Below are 17,829 nucleotides of genomic sequence, written 5' to 3' on the forward strand. Positions count from 1 at the left end.
GTGTGAAACCCACTTTACATCACAACTCAACCCAATTCCCTAACTCTCCTCACTTCTGCATCCAGAAAATGAATGACTGTAACTATCTCCTGGACATTGCGGAACAACCAGAATATGACCTGGAGGCATTTGTGTACCAAGCCCAATGTTTCATAAATGAAGGATCCAAAAGCTTCCTCAATCTGAAAGGTACACAGGGGGCTGCATTTCACTAACTCAGCACAGAAGGTAGTACAGAAGTGAAAGTGCTAGATACTTCCGGGAGTTGGCCTTCCAATTTTGCTATGACAGGATACTCTGTTATGTTACTAACACTTGGCGAATTGTATGGTTAGCACTACATAGAAGTGATGGAGTAGCCTTACAACTTACATTAGACACACAAGATGGGAAAGAGTGAGGAGAGATCTGCCGTTTTACAGTGAATAACAGTAAGGGAAGTGTAATGGCACCTGAGAAGGTAAGATGAAGCTGGGATGGTCCAGAAATTACTGTGTGTGTTAAAAACAGGTCAAGTGGAAGGACTTGAAGTAGACTAAAATGGTTTGTATAGAAAGGGAAAGACTAATCTGCTCTAAGGCAGAATTTAAGAGTGGAAGGAGGTGATAAAGGAGATACAGTTGATGGTCTTGTGCCAAACTGAGGGTAGGTGAAAGGGCTATAGGGGAGTGAGAATACAGGGCAGAGAGGTTTAAAGACGAGCATCTGGAGTTTTTGTCAGATTTCATTTGTCCTTTGTGTAGGATATTACTGAGGCTACTAACCTATTGTGTTTGCCTCCCTTACAAAAGATGACCTTGGTGTACATAATACTTAAATAGGTAGTAATAAAAGCAGTTGGCCAGCAAGTCACAGATATACTTGTAGTGCTAGGAGCTAAACTAGCAAAACAAAGCCCATGCTGGCATGCCTGTGGGAGCCCTATTCCATAAGAACAGCATCCTTCAGCTGCCATAGACTGCTCCCAAGGGGTGCAAGCTATTAGGCTTGCCACATGTTATTTCTGGTAGGCGAGAGGAGGAACATTGTCTCATTGTCATCTTGTTCTGCTCCCGTTAATGTTGGCATTGCCCCAACCTACCAGTATGTTGACTCTCAATAGAACTCTTTCATATGTCTTGATTTCATGGGACCACTTCTCTTATAATAGAAGTGGTGTAGAGAACAGGCCTAGGGCCTTCCTTCAATTACTGGGGGGGGGGGGGCACTTATTCAAGTGATCCTGTGAGTGTATACAAATGGAAAAGTTGAAATGCATCCATGGGACTGTGTAAAAGCAGACATGTTAGAAGTAATGGTGGTTTTTTACACACACGCACACACACACACACACACACACACGTATTATGTAGACAGAAATAGGATGTTTAGGTGCATGCTGCTCTGCATATGTCTCAGGTATGCTGAGTTCCTGCTTTCTGAACTGTGCTCTGCTTTGTTATGCAGTATGAACCTCATGCTGACTTGAATCCTTTCTTTTTCCTCTCTCCTGCAGACAGTCTGGAAGAACTAACCATTGCCATGCAGATGGAAGAGCAAGCTAGCAAGCATCTGAATAAGAGGCAGCTTCAATAGCCACCCAATTCTTAAATGAATTTTTTTTCCTCTCTGTTTGCCTGTCACTTCTTTGGTTTGGTGTTACTGTATTTTAAATGCAAGCAGAAGATTCAGCCTATCTGGTCTGAAGGGTCCTTACGCTCTGCCAGAATGTGGCATTTTTGAGACTGTTGCCCCTTCTTTTTTAGTATTGAAAGCTATAGGAAGGTGCTTTAGTGTCACTTGGTAAGCATGTGTACATAAAATCTTTTTCTAGTGTAAAGTTTTTGGCTAAATATGTCTGAATGTTACAACTGAGTGCAATCTAGTGAATCTTAAACTGTATTTGCTGCTGTATAAGACTTCTTAAAATTGAGGAAAAACAGTAGCTAAAGCTGTTTAAATAATAAATATTTCTGAATTCATTACGTTCTGCCTTGCAAGGCACTGAAGCTTTTTGTGCAGGTTTCTCAAGGTCTGCTGTTCTGGAGGCTACTTCATTATGGAATTGTGAAAAATGTCAATGGGATGAGTTCACCCTGTGAAAAGATCTCCACTGTAATATTGATCAGCTGGAGATTTTTTTTCCACAGGGAGGCTGTTTTTAGCAGCACCTGTGTGGCAAGTGTAACAGGCTTACTCTCTCTCCAGCCTAGATATGGAGTGAGGAAAGCTTGGAACACCCCCACCACCCCCCACTGCAGTTATCCAAGAATGTCTCTTAATTTGTCCTTGCTTTTGCCTGCCTACTCTCTTGCCTTGCTGCTACAGAGCTAATTTGAAGCATATAGGGTTTCAAAAGGCTGGGCCAGTCCCGGCTCTGCAGTTTCCTGTTAGAAAAAGAGCAAGAGTAGGTCCTCACACTTCCAGTAGCAGCTTTCTTCCTGGAGTTGCTTGTGAAAGATCTATGCATGCTTGGTTGGAAGATACACTTTGAGTTGGAAGAGTGCACATAATGTGGCTGGGTGTAGCTTACCAGCTAACATGCACAGCAGAGAGAAAAATATTATGTATATATGTTGTAGAACAGTCTTCCTCAACCTGATGTCCTCTACATGTAATGGACTACAACTCCCATTATCCCCAGCCAGCACCAGACAATGACACTCAGGGAGCAATCTAAGCTCCTGGATTAGTTGGCTGAATGGATGTTGCTGCCCTTGGGGAGAGAGATTTGCTGCTAGAGAAGGAGGTCCACTGCTGGAGTGCAATACACCCTGTTGCAGCTGTGTAAAGCTCCACTGCCATCATTGCTCCAACAGCAGTAGGGGCTGAAAAGGGGTAGATAAGGCCTTGTACTGGCTGGATCAAAGCCCTTGTATTTCTGCAACATGCCCCCAACAAGAGACAGAAACTATGCCAGCGCAAGAGCTGGTGTAGTTATTTTTCCTCCTATTGAAACCATGGAAGGAGAGCAGAAAAAAGGATGACTGAGGACTGAAAAAGGAATGAAGCTGGCCCATGTGGGCCTGGCAGGGCTTAGGAAGTGGTGGTTCTTCTGCAATAGACTCTTCCTCCATAGGATTGCTCTGCCTGTGTATTGAGTTCTTGTAACAGAAAACTATCATGTCTGTATATATCAGGCATGTGAATCCAATTTCTGGTCTCTGGAGAAACTAGGAAAACACTGATATTGAAACCTGGCATGTATTTACTGCCTTCCAATCTCACTACATCTGACAGTTGTGATTCTGAAAAAAGTCAAAAGTTTGTCCATCTACTCTGAAATGGGTATTCATCTCTGCTTTTCTGCCCTATTTTTATACAGGGAATCAATAGAATCAGCCATGTGTGGAGTGTTTGGGCCATTTCATTCTAACAGTATGGTTTACAACTCATTGATTGACTTCTCTAGAGCCAATAGTTTGTGGGTTGGGCATAGGGTTGGGCTGTCCATTTCCAGAAATGTGTGCTTTTGTGCAATGGGTAGTGTGTGTGTCAAGTGATGAGTTGCACCAACATTACAGAGCTGGAGATCTTTATCCCAGCTGCTCCTCAATCCCCATCTAAGTTCTGAAGCTGCCACATAATTATAGCATCACCTTTGCCACTTTGTGCATGCTTAGGTCTCAGGAATCTATGAAAACTTGCATGCAATAATAATACCCTAACTTCAGGTTTAAAACGGACAACACTGTCAGACAAAATTAATGCCAGTCTGATATGTGCAATGGCAAAGGTAATGCTATAATTATACGGAATGCTTCAGCTGCGGATTGAGGAGCAGCTGGGATAAAGTTCAGCTTTGAAACCTCCAGCTCCATCCTTACAAATCCTCCACAGCCTCCTAAACACCTCTGAAGTACTACCTCTTCAAAAGGAGCCACCTGGCTTAGGGAATTCTCCCCCCACCCCACCCCATTTCTAATCGCCATTCTTCTTCCCTCCCCTATCCTGTTATTTCTCTTCTTTATTCCACCCAGAGCATATCTTGGGGAATTCTTAAAGAGAATGGGCAAGAGAAGTTCTGAACTGTATTTCACTTGATACAGACAAGACGGTTTGTTTTTCTCTTAAGTCTGAGAAAAGTAGGTTCTTCTTCGTGGTCCCTGTGCATCACACATATGGGCTCTGTGCCTGCGTGGAGCTTCGTTTCAGGAAACTTCCATTGCTGAGGATCATTTTGGGTAGGAACTATCCCCCACTGTCCTACTGTGTATGTCGCAGTGGTTCCTGCCCAATCCCTCAGTTCTCTTTTGACAGCCGTAGTGGTTGCCTTGACGGGAACTTCCTGCGTCAGTTTGACTGTTCTTATTGCTGAGGTTAATTTTCTTTTCATTTTATTCTAGCTTTTCTTCTGCTATTGTTATTCTATCTTTCTCTTACATGCTTTTTTGTTTGTTTGTGTTTGCTATCGTTGATCGCTATCCACCTCAGGAAGATGGCTCTGTGAGCCCCGTTTTGAAATTGTGTTCATTTTGGGAGTGAGCTACCTCCCATGGATGAACACGCTTTGTGCCTATTCTGCTTAGGAGAAGCTCATGTGGTTGAAGCATGCCTACATTGCCAGTCCCTCTCAAAACAGGCTCGCAAAAATCGGGCTGACAGACCCTTTGGAAGACTCTGGAAGCGGTGGACTTGTGTTTTGGAACTGCTAAATCCTTGAGTATGGCTTCACCACGACCTGTGTTGCCAAAGCAGTCAACTTGGACTAAGGAGCCAACAGGCCCGCCAACGCCTGGGCGTTCTTTGACTCTCATGGATGGCAAAGAAGCTCACTAAAAAAGCAAAAGCTTCAGAACCGCCTATAGGAGAGCAAAGATGGAAGAAGAATAACAAGGGGAAAGAGAAGAAAAAACTGTCTATTCTTCCTCCCCTGCCATTGTTAGACTTGCTTATACTGACTATTTCAGCGTTGATACCTATGGCTTTAGTACAGATTACAGATCCGGGCCATTGATATCGGAGGGTGAGATACATGATCCTTCACTGGGTCACGCGCATAGGACTATGCCTCCTTGGCTACAAGCCTGCCCTCCACTGACATTTCATCCAGATGTTTTGCACTTGAGGGAAAGATCCACAGAATCGCTACACTTGCTCGGATTGCATTGCAGAATGGATTTCTATGGGGATAGGGATTGTCACACAAGATCTAGATCACCATTGTGAGACTGGGATCGATATTCCGGTTACTGTGACCCACCACAAAGACCAAATTATTGGGAGGATTGGGAGTGCCGGGATTGGGACAGATACTATGATCGCATGTGATACCTTAGAGTGCCTGTGCCTTGTGTCAGGAGCACCCTGGTGGCCTCTTTCAGTCTACTCCAATAGCTAACTCAAGACACAGACAAAAGGATTCTTTTCTAGGCTTTAATCCTTTTACAACTTCATGACTCTTTCAGATGCTAATCACCAGCAACTAAGCAAGGAACAGCAGAGTAGCCTATGCTCCAGGTTAGGCAGTTGGTCCCCGTTTGAAGGAGAATCACTTGAAGACCCTGAACTTATGGGCTAGGGAGAGTTCCTCCCTCTTTCCCTTGGGTCCTCAGGACATGACCATTGCTTGCACGCCAAACGAGTGCTACGCCTCCTTTCCGCACCCTCCAGCTGTCATCACTGTCGGCATCGAGCGTCCAGCTAGCCCCCCTCCCGCACTCTCTAGCTGCCAGGGTCACTATCTCAGGAATGCCGGCAGGAGGAATCTCTGCCAGCTGCTGTGCCTGTGAGAGATGAGCATGCTCCTCTCCCACGGATTGCTGTTCCTCCTCAGAATCAGAACTGCTCTGGGGTTCTATCGGCTCAGTTTCCACCCTGACACCTTGATACCGAACAACCCCATCGGTGTCGCTCTCCTGGCCTCTAGTGGAGCGAGTCTCTCCACCGGTTCCACCACATTCTTCATCATTGATGAATAAACATCATGAGTCACATCGGGAACTATCTCTTTCAGTTCCATCGCTGGTACAGGTTCCACAACCAAAAGAACCTTTTGCCATCTCAGCAACCTAATAGTCGGATGCTGAAGACCATCAATTGGACTCCACTTCCTATTCTTCAGTGCCACCTTCCATTTCCTCCCCTGATTACGTTGTCTTTGCTCAAGAAAGAGCATCACCATCAGAAGATATGGGACATTTTATTGATCAACGACTTCGTATGGCACAATCCCTGGGAATTGAAACTCAGCAACCTAAGGAGAGGATACAAGATCCAGTCATTGACGTCCTCTATACAGAGTCTTTGGCTCTGGTAGCAATACCATTTCTTCCCATCTTGTTGTACATCTCTTGTGGAAGGTTCCATCTTCGATGGCTCCAACTTCTAGATGATTGGAGTCGATGTATAGGGTGCAAGAAAAAGACGCTAGCTTTCTGTTTACACACCTGAAACCAAACTCCATTATAGTGGAGTCTTTGCAGGGGAAATCACAAATTGCACGCTTTACCAGTTGACAAGAAAGATCATCGGTTAGATCAGAGAACTTATTCATCCACCGAGTTAGGACTTTGTGTTTCTAACTACCAGGCAATGATGGCTAGATATCAACATTTTTCGTGGGAGAAAGTTGGCTCCTTATGTGATTATCTACCAGATGATCAACGTGAACTGGCCAAGGTGTTTCAACTGGAGGTTGAATTTCAGTTTTCAATTTCAGGTCTTGCTGTTCGGGTTGGCTACTGCCCTGAGGGTATTTATAAAATGCATGGCTGTGGTCTGCGCTTACCTACAGACCCAGCTAGTCGAGATATATCCATATCTGGACAATTGGCTAATCATGGGACATTCCAGATTGGGTCTATCTCGAACAATAGCTCTCATTTGCAACCTTTTACAGGCAATGGGTCTGCATCCCGATAAAGAGAAATCCAAGCTTCATCTGCCTCAAGACATTCTGTTTGTTGGGGCTGTACTGGATTCCAGAACTGGAAGAATTATCTTCCACCAGACAGGACATCCATCATTATCAGCGTAGCCAGAGAAATATTCCATCGGAAGAAAGTGACAGCTTTTTATATCCAATGTCTTTTCGAATTTATGGCAGCAACAGTATCAGTGGTGGGATGGGCTTGACTTCAGACATGGCCACTTCAAAATTGGTTTCTTCGTGCTTTCTCCACAGCAGAAAATGCTCATCAGATTTGACTGTGGGTGCCAGATGACATTTTACGATTTCTTCTGTGGTGGACAGTGGTTGAGAACCTTTGCTAGGACATGCCCTTTCAGACAACCCCTCCACCTTGCATACTCACAACCGATGCTTCACTCCTCAGTTGGGGAGTGCATTGTATGTCCCTTCAAGTTCAAGGTCTCTGGTCCACATCCGAGAAGGAGCGGCACGTAAATCACCTGGAACTGCTAGTGGTGTGGAAGGCACTGAAGGTGTGCGAGCAAAGCCTGATGGGTTGACATGTGCAAATCGCATCAGACAACCCAGCAGTTGTCTAGTACATAAACAAGCAAAGCGGGACTCGTATGCAGTCTTTAACCTTCACTCTGAAGATCTACTATTGGGCCATTCACAGAAGAATTTGTCAGCCATACACCGGGAAAGACAGTGTGCTAGCTGATTCGCTGAGTGGGACTTTTCTACAATCTCACAAACGGTAGCTTGCACCCAACATTCTACATCACCTCTTTCAGATATGGGGTATTCCTACAGCGGATCTGTTCACGACTCCGGAAAATACAATATGCGAGAATTTCTGCACAAGGGCAGGGATGGGAGATCGATCTCTAGGAGCTGCTTTCATTTTTTCTTGGACAAACGACCAGTTTTACCTGTTCCTTCCCTTTCCGTTGCTACTGAAAGTCATGCGAGGATGGTTATGGACAGGACAAGGGGGGTTCTAATTGCACCGTGGTGGCTGCAACAAGGTTGGCTTGCTCCTGTTAGCTCTGTCCAAGGGCAGGTATTGGTGCCTGCCATCGATGCCAACACTTTTGTCACAGAATCGGGCAGATGAGACATCCGGAGTTGAGAACCCTCAAGTTGATGGCCTAGAAGATTCAATAGATGCCTTACTTTCTGCTGTGCAGTCCGTTCTGGAGGCGGCTAGGAAACCTTCAACAAAGTGCTCTTATACTAATAAATGGAAAGCATTTTCTAGTTTTGCAGCTACCAACAAGGTGGATCCTCTCCATTGTTCTTTGGGGTATATTCTTCATTTCTTACATTTGCTATTTCTTAAAGGTTTGAAGTATTCTTCTATCCAAGTTTATTTGGCAGCTATTTCTGCTTTCCATTCACTAATTGATTGTTTCACAGTTTTCACTCAGCCCTTGCTAAGACAGTTCCTCAGAGGGCTGAAGAACATTGTGCCACTGGCTTGATCACCAGTTTCTCAGTGGAGTTTATTGGTTGTGCTGCATGCTTTCACCACTAAACCATTTGAACCACTTGCCTCGGTGGACTTATACCTATCTTGGAAAGTGGATTTTCTTGTAGCCATTACTTTGGCGAGAAGGTCAAGTGCACTTTCTGCATTGAGAATTGCTTCTCCTTACCTGAGTTTTCACAGACACAAAGTGGTTCTCTGACCACAGACATTACTTTCCTTCTGATGGTAGTGTCAAAATTTCATCTGAACCAGGATATAGTTTTGCCAGCCTTCTTCCCAATGCTCACATCAACATTGGAATTTTCTTTGCATTTGCTTGATGTTCAGTGGGCATTGTCTTTTTACAAAGTGTGAACTGACTTGTTCCATAAATCCAATAGTTTCTTTGCTATGGAGGGCAGCGGAAAGATCTCCTGATATCATCACAACAACTAGCTTCATGGATCATTCAGACCATTCGCTTGGCATATGAAGTAGCTGGTCAGATGCTGTCACTGCAGGTAAGAGCTCATTCAACAAGGGGAGTGGCTATATCTAGCATTTGACAGAGGAGTGACTTTGCCTGATTTATGAAAGGCTACAACCTGGGCAAGGCCATCCACGTTCATGCGATATTAGAAGGATGTCAGAGCGAGGTTGGACTGTGCTTTCAGCCATGTGGTTCTCTCTTTGATCTTACACTGAGGCACCAACCCCACCTCTGGTAAGTTAGCTTATTCACCCATATGTGTGATGCACAGAGATTATGAAGAAGAAATGCAGGTTGCTTATCTGTAACTGTGGTTATTTGAGTGGTCATCTGTGCATTCACACAACCCACCCACTGTCCCCACTTCGGTGTCGATGTCAGTTTTGATGCTAGTACTGAGGTGTGATTTTCCTTTGGTTTCGAGGTCCCACTAGGCAGTCTCAAAGATTTGAGGGATTGGGTGGGAACCATTGTGACATGCGCAGTGGGGGGATGGTTCCCACCCAAAACGATCCTCAGCTATAGAGGTTTCCTGGATCGAGGCTCCACGCAGGTGCAGAGCCCATATGTGTGAATGCACAGATGACCACTTGAGGAACCACAGTTACAGGTAGGCAACCTGCATTTCATGTGGTTGCAGAGAAAAAATCTGGGGCTGTTTTGTTTCTCAGTTGCTATTATCCAGCAATAAGAAGGGCTGTAGCTCAGTGGTACAGCACATACTTGGCATGTAGAAGGTCCCAGGTTCAATACTCGGCATCTCCAGGTAAGACTAGGAAAGAATTCCTTCCTGAAACCCTGGAGAGCCACTGCTGCCAGTCAGTGTCGACAATACTGGGCTAGATGGGTCCCAAACAGGGATGGCCTTGCCCAGATTGCAGCTCCCTATGTTCCTATGAACAGAAAACTTTGATAAAAACAGGAGTTTGGGGTTTGTTTTTTAAGTGGAGGGAGATAAATACTGCTCATTTATACAATCTTATGTATGCCTACTCTGAACCCCATTATGTTTAATGAGGCTTTCCCTCAGGAAAGTGTGCATAGGATTCCAGCACATTTTGCAGGGAGATTTGCACCCTGATGCTCTGCATGTTTACTCAGAAATAAGTCCTGAGCTGTAAGCATGGTACTACAAGCTTGCTACAGTGCCTACCCAGTTCTAGCTAATGAATTGACTCAGCTCAGTCCTATGCATGTTTCGTCTTTTGTGTTTTTTCATTTTATATGAACTCTAGCTTCAGTGGTGAGAGAAAGGCACTTAGTACATGCTCACAGTTTCTCTGTAACTTAGCCCTAGTTTTGAAAACAGACTCATTGGCTGAATCCTGGTGAAGTCTTGGCACAAATGAAGTTATGGGGGGGTGGGCGGGGAGATACAATGAGAGCTTGTGCATAACGAGGAGGTAGAGAGGAGTTGCACAACACAAGACAGCTGTTTTTGTGAAGAGCTGCTGGAGGATGGTATGATGAGGAGCGATGGTTGCATGGAGGGGAATAGAATTGGTAGGGGGAGAATGTGGTGAAAGAAAGGCATTCTACATTTAAGAACATAAGAAGAGCCATGCTGCATAAGACCAAGGTCCATCTAGTCAAGCATTCTGTTCACACAGTGGCCAACCAGATGCCCACAGGAAACCCACAAGCAGGACATGAGTGCAATAGCGCTTTCCCACCCATGTTCCTCTGCTGCTAACATTGGTGAAATGTAAATAAATTCTAATAATTCTAAATGTGCATGCATGTATATCCTTCAGAAACTTTTAGAAGGTTTCTTGTCTGGAGGACACCTCTAATGACCTGTGCATTTTTGTACAAATTTACCCAAAACTAGGGGGGGGGGGGGGAGTTGAAGGGAAAGCAAATCACTCCCTACCCCAAACTGGAAAACTCCCCTTCCACATGAAATGCTGCATCTCTCCTTCTAAAACTTTGCTAGCTTCTTACTTAGGGACACTTCTAGGCTGTCTGTAATTTTCAGAGCAATGGTCCACAAGGAACATAGGGAAGTAAGTATGTCCTCTTTTGGAGATCTCAAAATGTCAAGGCTACCTTTGCACAAAGGGCTAGCATGGCTAGCATTCTGAAATTTGGCGTACATGATCTCCTCTGATGGGGCAGTGAATCCTGAATTCTTTATCCTATTCTTCCAAGGAATAAAAATGTTGTTGGCAGTTCCCTTTAAAAGAAAATCAAAATATAAACCCTGCACCTATTTTTCTGACACTGGGCAGGTGTAATCCCCTTTTAGGGGGCTACTATGCCTGAAATAGTCATCCAGTTCTGACCAAGAGAAAAATAGGGGTTTTTTCTAATTTCCCATGGTAGTCAACAGGAAGCATAAAAGTTCATTTTTCCAAACATTGACTCAAGTTTGGTGCTGAGCTGAAGTGGACTAACTACAAATTGGATGGAGCAGAAACGGGCTGTTTTCCAAAACGCTGAATCAGGGTCTGAGTTGAAGTGGGGTGGGGGATCAGTGCATACTACTTATATATGTATGTAATCTATGCACACACACAAGCACACCACATGCACCCCCCCACACACATACATACATTTTAGAGGTGCGCTTGTATATACGCACATGCAAATTTGTGTTAAGGGCCTGTGCCCTCGGTCTTTTAAGAACATAGCAATGTCCCTGTCTGCAACCCATACCGCAAGCTGTGGGTTGTAAAGTGGGTGAAAATACACTACACTCGTGCTGGGTTTGGATAATGAAGCAACTGCGGTGCAGGTAATCAGGGTAATCCCGGTCATATGACTGGCTCATGCAGGGGCAGAGGAAACAACCAACACTGCATTGTTTCTCCTGATGATTGGCCAAACCCAGATTTAGTAAAATAAGTGTTCTGTAGTGTTTAATTTACAACTGAAAGTAGGAGGATGTGCATTCATTAATTTGAGCGTTTGGACAGTTGAACCTGCAAATTTAAAATATAATTTGTAATGAAGTATAAATTTTAAATACAGATTTAATGTAGCAGTTCAGTACAATTTTTATTTATGACATGGGTATCCTACCTCCTCCTAGGAGCTCAGGGAGGTATAGAAGGGTTTATTCCACATTTATCTTCACAAACCTGTGACACAGGTTAGGCTGGGGCTTTGGTGCTGGAAAGGTTGATCCAACTGTATTGTAAGACTCATTTGGTGTGTTGAAGTAGCATTAGGTGAGTTTTCAGAGTTGAGAAGGGAAATGGTGAGTGAGACTAGAAGTCACCTGTTGCAAAGTATTTGGGACTTGCACAAGTGCCTAGTATGCTTTGCGTTACATTTGCATAGACCTCCCATCTGTTTCTCATGGGGATGGATGAAAGACCCTGGAAAGGGGCAAGGAGTAGGAGTGAAAGGGACGTATGGAAAAATAGGAAGATGAAAATGGACATAGAGCCCAATATTTGAAGGAGATTAGGAGGTAGATTGCGGAGGAGTTACATCACCAACTTCAATTTGCAATTCCTCTTCAGGGCTTAGTTCTTTCTCTAGGGAGAGAAAAGCAAAGTGTTATTAGCCTAAGAAATGCAAGACAGTCCATTGCAGCAGATGCAGATGCTAAACTCTATTTTTTTAAATACTGGGTTGGATCAATGATGCATTTGGACAAATGCTGCATTTCGACAAGTTCAGTAATTGCTTAGCTGGATCACAAGGTTGTTGAGATGATAAAAGCACTCTGCACATGTAACTGCACTATAGAAGTTAAAAATTTAAGGGATGACTATAGCTTAGCTACTTAAGAAACATCTCATTAACCTACCTTGGCCTTTTTCTACTCTGGATAAACCTCCACCCAATCATATGACCAGACTCTTTTTGGGTTTGATTTTGTCACCTAACTGGCATTTCTCATCACAAACCTTATATGTGAATATATCTGAAGTAATACGTACAAGAGAGTAATCTGATTTTTATTTTTTTTAGTGGACTTGCAGCACTTCACCTGACTGGCTTCTTAATACTGTTCTGAATTAACACTTAAACCCAGATCATCCTTTCTCATTCCTTCCTTGCCAAAGTGCCACACAAGATGTCAGCCCCTAACTCCCCTCATTTCTATATTAGCATTATGCAGGTATCTACACACTCTAGGGTTATTTTGTCCATAGCTGCAATGAACGCACCTGTAAATTCCATTTTTCCTCTAGCCAAAAAATCTGCTGGAATATTGACTATATTGGTGATCAGGATATCAGCCTGCACAGCATCCATGTTCAGATACAGGTTAGTAGCATCTTGCTAGAGAGAAGAAAAAGGTGAGACATTCAGCAGCTTGATTGAAAGGGAGGGCACTTCCTGACATCTGTCTTGGCATCTGTCTGTCTCTGAACCAGGCCCAGGCTAATGTTTTATTTTTATTTATTAGATTTACATACCACCTTTCCACCAAAACATGGTGCTCAAGACAGATAACAATAATAAAATGCAGATTAAAACAAAGGATTTTAAATTAAAACAACAAAAACAAGTTAAACACATCAATAAAGGAAATGAAGACCCTCTTCAGCAGCAGACCAGCTTACATGCCAAAGGCCTGTCTGAATAAAAACATATTTGCATACTGGTGGATGGACAACAGAAGGAGACCACCTGGCCCCATTCGGCAGGGAGTTTTGGTGGCTGGAGCAGGAGGTACGCAACTTCAATACCAAGCTGGATGCCCATCAGACCAAACTTCAGCTCTCACAGGACATCAGCGCATTCTTACACTGCTGGACAATGCTAGCCAACCTACTGGAAGACATGTCTTTCAACCCTCACCATCTCAAGAAGTGACTATGGATATGTTGCTTTCGGGATGGGAAGCTCATTGCTCAGGCCTCATGGTCAATCGTCTGCTACGGAGGCAACACAACATACTGATCTAGAGCTCAGTGTGGTGAAAAAGGCCCTTCAGGCATTCAAGCTGGATCTGGTGGGCAGACTGGTTCAGGTCACCTCAGACAACATGACAGTTGTTGTGAACAAGGGCACGAGATCGCTTCTACTCCTTGCCCTAATGCTCAACATCCTTTGGTGTTCATCTCATCTAACTGGGCTGGTTGCAATCCATGTTGCCAAAGTGAGTGGGCAATGTTTTGGTCCACCAACTCAGTTGGACCAAGTCAACCTCCCACGAATAGGAGTTGGACCGATCAGTCCTGAGGGCACTTTTCAGCAACAGGTCACACCAGAGGTAGATCGTTTTGCCACACAGCACAAAGCTGTTTACCAAGCCCTTTGCAGTCAGGCAGGACACAGGATGGGTTCGTTGGGAGATGCTTTCATTCTCACATGGATGGGAGTGTTGTATTACCTCCTCCCTCCATTCCCATTGATCCTGAAGTCCCTGGCAAAGATTGAGACAGATGGCACAGAGTGCATACTCATCACTCTGTGATGGCCCCACCAACTGCGGTTCATCCCGCTCCTCAGGATGGCCCAAGGCCCATACCATCATCTCCTGTCGCAGTTGTCCCCTCACCAGGGAGAAGTGCCAGATCTGACACCCCAACACTTGTCTCTTTGCTTGACAAGTGTGGAAGATTGGGTGACAGAGGCTGAACAAATCCTGGCACTGGTACAAAGAATTCTCGATGCTGCTAGAAAGCCTTCTACACAGCACTCCTATGCAAGGAAATGGGCTGATTTTTCCTCCTTTGCTCAGAATCATGGTTTCCACCCACTCACATGCTCCTTGCACAAAGTTCTTCAATTTCTTCTATCCCTCTTTGAGAAAGGACTCAAACAGTCATCTGTTTATCTGCCTGCTACCTCTGCGTTTCACCATCCTCTTGAGGGTTTTCAGTTTTTCGTATCCAACAGAGAAGAGATTCTGAAAAGGACAGGAATCTGGCACCAGCTTGCTCCACAGTACCGAGCTGGAGCCTCTCTGTAGTGATTAAAGCACTTTTATCCAAGCCTTTTGAGCCACTGGTGACTGCAGACCTACACCTCCTTTCTTGGAAAGTGGAGTTTTTGTTGCTGTTACATCTGCACACTGAGCCAGTGAACTCTGTACACTCAGTAGATCAGACTTATATCACCTTTCACCGAGACAAGGTGGTCCTCAGACCTGACCTTGCCTTCTTGCCAAAAGTTGTGTTGGATTTTCATTTAAACCAGGACATTATTCTTTACTTCCCCGGCCACATCTCTGGAGTTGACCTTGCACACACTTGATGTATGCTGCGCTTTGGCCTTCTGTAAGTTGAGGTCTGAATAATTCTGACCCTTGCCTCACCTGTTTGTCTCTTAGGGCGGCAAGCATAAAGGCCAGCCGCTTTCAACTCAATGCCTCGCATCCTGGGTCATAAAGTCTATTGAATTATCGTATGAGCTGGCTGGACTTGAGTTTTCTGCCCCAGTCCAAGCTCACTCTACTTGTGCAGCAGCGACATCAGTCACATTCAACAAAGGGGTTGTGATCCCCGAACTATGCTGTGCTGCAACCTGGTCTACACACTCTACCTTTGATAGACACTACAGACTGGATGTTCAGGCTAGAGCTGACGGAATTTTGGTGATGCTGTCCTTTCATCTGTATTGTAACAGGACACTGACCCACCCCCTTGTAAGTTAGTTTGCAACTTGCCCAAATGTGTGGTGCACAGAGACCACGAGAAAGACAGGTTGCTACCCTGTAACTGTAGTTCTTTGAGTGGTCATCTGGGCATTCACACAACCTACCCACTGTCCCCTCTTCGGTGTCATATTTGAGTTCGATGTTGGGTACCAAATGTATTCTCAGAACTGAGAATTGAGAGGGTACAATGTCAGTCTCAAGGAAATGAGGGAATAAGTTAGGAACCCATGTGCAGTGGGATGGTAGGGAAGGGTTCCCACTAAATTCCTCAGTTATAAAATTTCTCAAATTGAGGCCCCTCACAGGTGCAGAGTCCATATGTGTGAATGCACAGGTGACCACTTGAAGAACTACAGTAACAGGTAGCAACCTGTCTATCCTGGCCTCTTCAGTCTGCTCCCCAACCTTGTCCACCAGTATGCCCCCTTTTCCCCCTCTCAGAGGTTGCATTCCTGACCTCAGAGAGGCAGCTGGCATGGTTCTTTCTGCATGGGCTGCGAGGGGGAGGTGGGTCAGAGCACTGTTTCTGACCTCAGATATGGGAATCCAAAGTACCTTTGGCCTCTCAGATGCTGTCTAGGGGCCATAGGATTGCTCCTTATCCTTTGATCTTAAACTAGGGTATGCTATATGCTCATGCTTAACCAGTTATTACCCAGAAATTCCTGTTTCCAGGACCCGACGACACTTGTAGATGGTCCTATTATCACGATTATAAAAATGACACTGGTTATCGTCTTGAAATTTTCTCTTGTATGCATATTATTGTATGGGCTAAATGGATTTATAGATTTGTTTGAAAGACTGTCACTTTTTGAATTACAATCAGTTGTGTTAACTCTTCCACCCTAGTTCCATTTTTTCAAGGCAGACTTTTTGTAATGGAATTTCATGGAAAGGCAGCTAGACAATCTGCTGATTTACTAAAACTTCAAGTCTCCATGTCGCTATAACTAGGGGATTATTCTTTTTAGTATTAGGCTTTTGTTAAGATTGAAGTTTTAGTTGAACGGAAGTTTAGCTGAGAAAGAAATAGTTCTAAATTTTAGGGTAATATCTAACATATGTCCCATTGAAGTAAACCCATTGAAATAAATGGGACTTAAGTTAGTCATGACTAACTTAAGTCCTATTTACTTCAATGGGTCTACTTTAAGTAAGACTTATGTTGGATTTCACCCATTGTAATGAGTTGTGTAGATGTACCATTAGAGCCAGACAGCAGATGCTGGGGGGGGGGGGGGTGCCACTCCCTGGCATTCAGCTTGGCTGTCCCCATTCATGTGAGCTGGCATTCCAGTGGTAGCGCGGCTTCCTTGCTTCTGGCTTAGCTGCCTGTCTCATCTAGTTGCCTTCTCCCCAGTGCATTGCAGATAGCACCATTGGAAAAGGCTCCTGACTGAGCAAGCCTAGAGGCCATGCATGTGCATGCTGATGCCACTGCTGCTACACTGCAGTATCTGAACAGGCAGCAAGGTTGCCTGAATAAAACCATCTTGGCCTGGTGGCACAGTGACAACAGAGGGGGCTAACCTAGCCTCCCTCAGCAGGGAGTTCCAGAGCCTGGGAGTAGCCACCAAGAAGGTTCTGTCTTGTATCCCCACCAAACATGCCTCTGATGGTGGTGCTATGAAGAGAAGGGCCTCCCCAGAAGATCGTAAAATGTGGGCAGACTTATATGGGATAACTTGAATATATTCTTAAGCTTTTTGCAGTAGAAAAATCTGGTAATGTGTTCAGTGAGATTATTCTATTTTGGTTTTGCAATAGGCTGTATTTAAGATTGTGTTTATCTTATCTGAATGTGTAAAGAAAGTGTAGAAAGAAAAACTACCCCTGTCCCCCACCCCCCCAAAAAGACAAAAGAGCTTATTGGAGTTGGCTTTGCTACCCTCTTAAGCAAGGTACAAACTCCCTTCCATAACTGCTGTGGATGTAAATACAAGGCCAATCAAGAAATATAGTAGTGTGGATGCCTATTTTTGCCATGTCCCCCTGATACTGAGGGTGAGGTACCTTCACATAAAATATGTTACTACTTTTCCTAGTCTGTGGTACAACTCAAAGAGCACGCAAGCATGCTTAATGGAAAGATTCAAGGAAGTTCTAAAAGATAAGTGTTCATTAAACTGGAAAATAAAATGGAATACATACCGCAGCGAAGCGAATTAGGTTAACAGCATGGCAAGTAAGTCAACAGCATGGCAAGTAAGTTAATAGCACGGCAAATATTTTAAGCATATTGCTAAAAACAATAATATGTTTTTAATGAAATTGTATCAGAAGGAGGAAACCAACCAAGAAGACAATCAAGTTAACACAACAGAACTGTGAAGAGATTGCTGAAGGGGGATGGAGGGGAAGTAAAATGCATTCTTTATTGTAGAAAATATTAGACAAATACCCATGCCTCAACCACTTTTTGGAAAAAGGACAGCCTCCAAAGAACTAATTCAAATAGAGGCAAGAGG

The 17,829-nt window shown here is 44.3% G+C and overlaps 2 protein-coding genes across 5 annotated transcripts in view; one reads left to right on the plus strand and one right to left on the minus strand.

The window, feature by feature from the left end:
* KIF2C (kinesin family member 2C) overlaps positions 1–1,965 on the plus strand; it is a 43,857-nt gene extending 41,892 nt beyond the window's left edge. For 2 of the 3 annotated variants that reach the window (XM_084852722.1, XM_084852721.1), the window contains 2 exons: positions 66–189; positions 1,496–1,965. In XM_084852722.1, the coding sequence (XP_084708848.1) occupies positions 66–189; positions 1,496–1,575 (204 nt within the window). In that variant the 3' untranslated portion in view covers positions 1,576–1,965. The remainder of the gene's footprint in view (positions 1–65; positions 190–1,495) is intronic. The other variant, XM_084852720.1, reaches the window with a different exon arrangement.
* Positions 1,966–11,751: 9,786 nt separating this feature from the next.
* ARMH1 (armadillo like helical domain containing 1) overlaps positions 11,752–17,829 on the minus strand; it is a 42,412-nt gene continuing 36,334 nt past the window's right edge. For both annotated transcript variants that reach the window (XM_084852728.1, XM_084852727.1), the window contains exons 11-12: positions 12,918–13,032; positions 11,752–12,278 (exon numbers count right to left, since the gene is read on the minus strand). In XM_084852728.1, coding sequence (XP_084708854.1) covers positions 12,205–12,278; positions 12,918–13,032 — 189 coding nt within the window. In that variant the 3' untranslated portion in view covers positions 11,752–12,204. The remainder of the gene's footprint in view (positions 12,279–12,917; positions 13,033–17,829) is intronic.

This window comes from Heloderma suspectum, chromosome 4, assembly GCF_057233095.1.
Source record: "Heloderma suspectum isolate Gila_16-S chromosome 4, 16-S_ref, whole genome shotgun sequence".
Taxonomy (NCBI): domain Eukaryota; kingdom Metazoa; phylum Chordata; class Lepidosauria; order Squamata; family Helodermatidae; genus Heloderma; species Heloderma suspectum.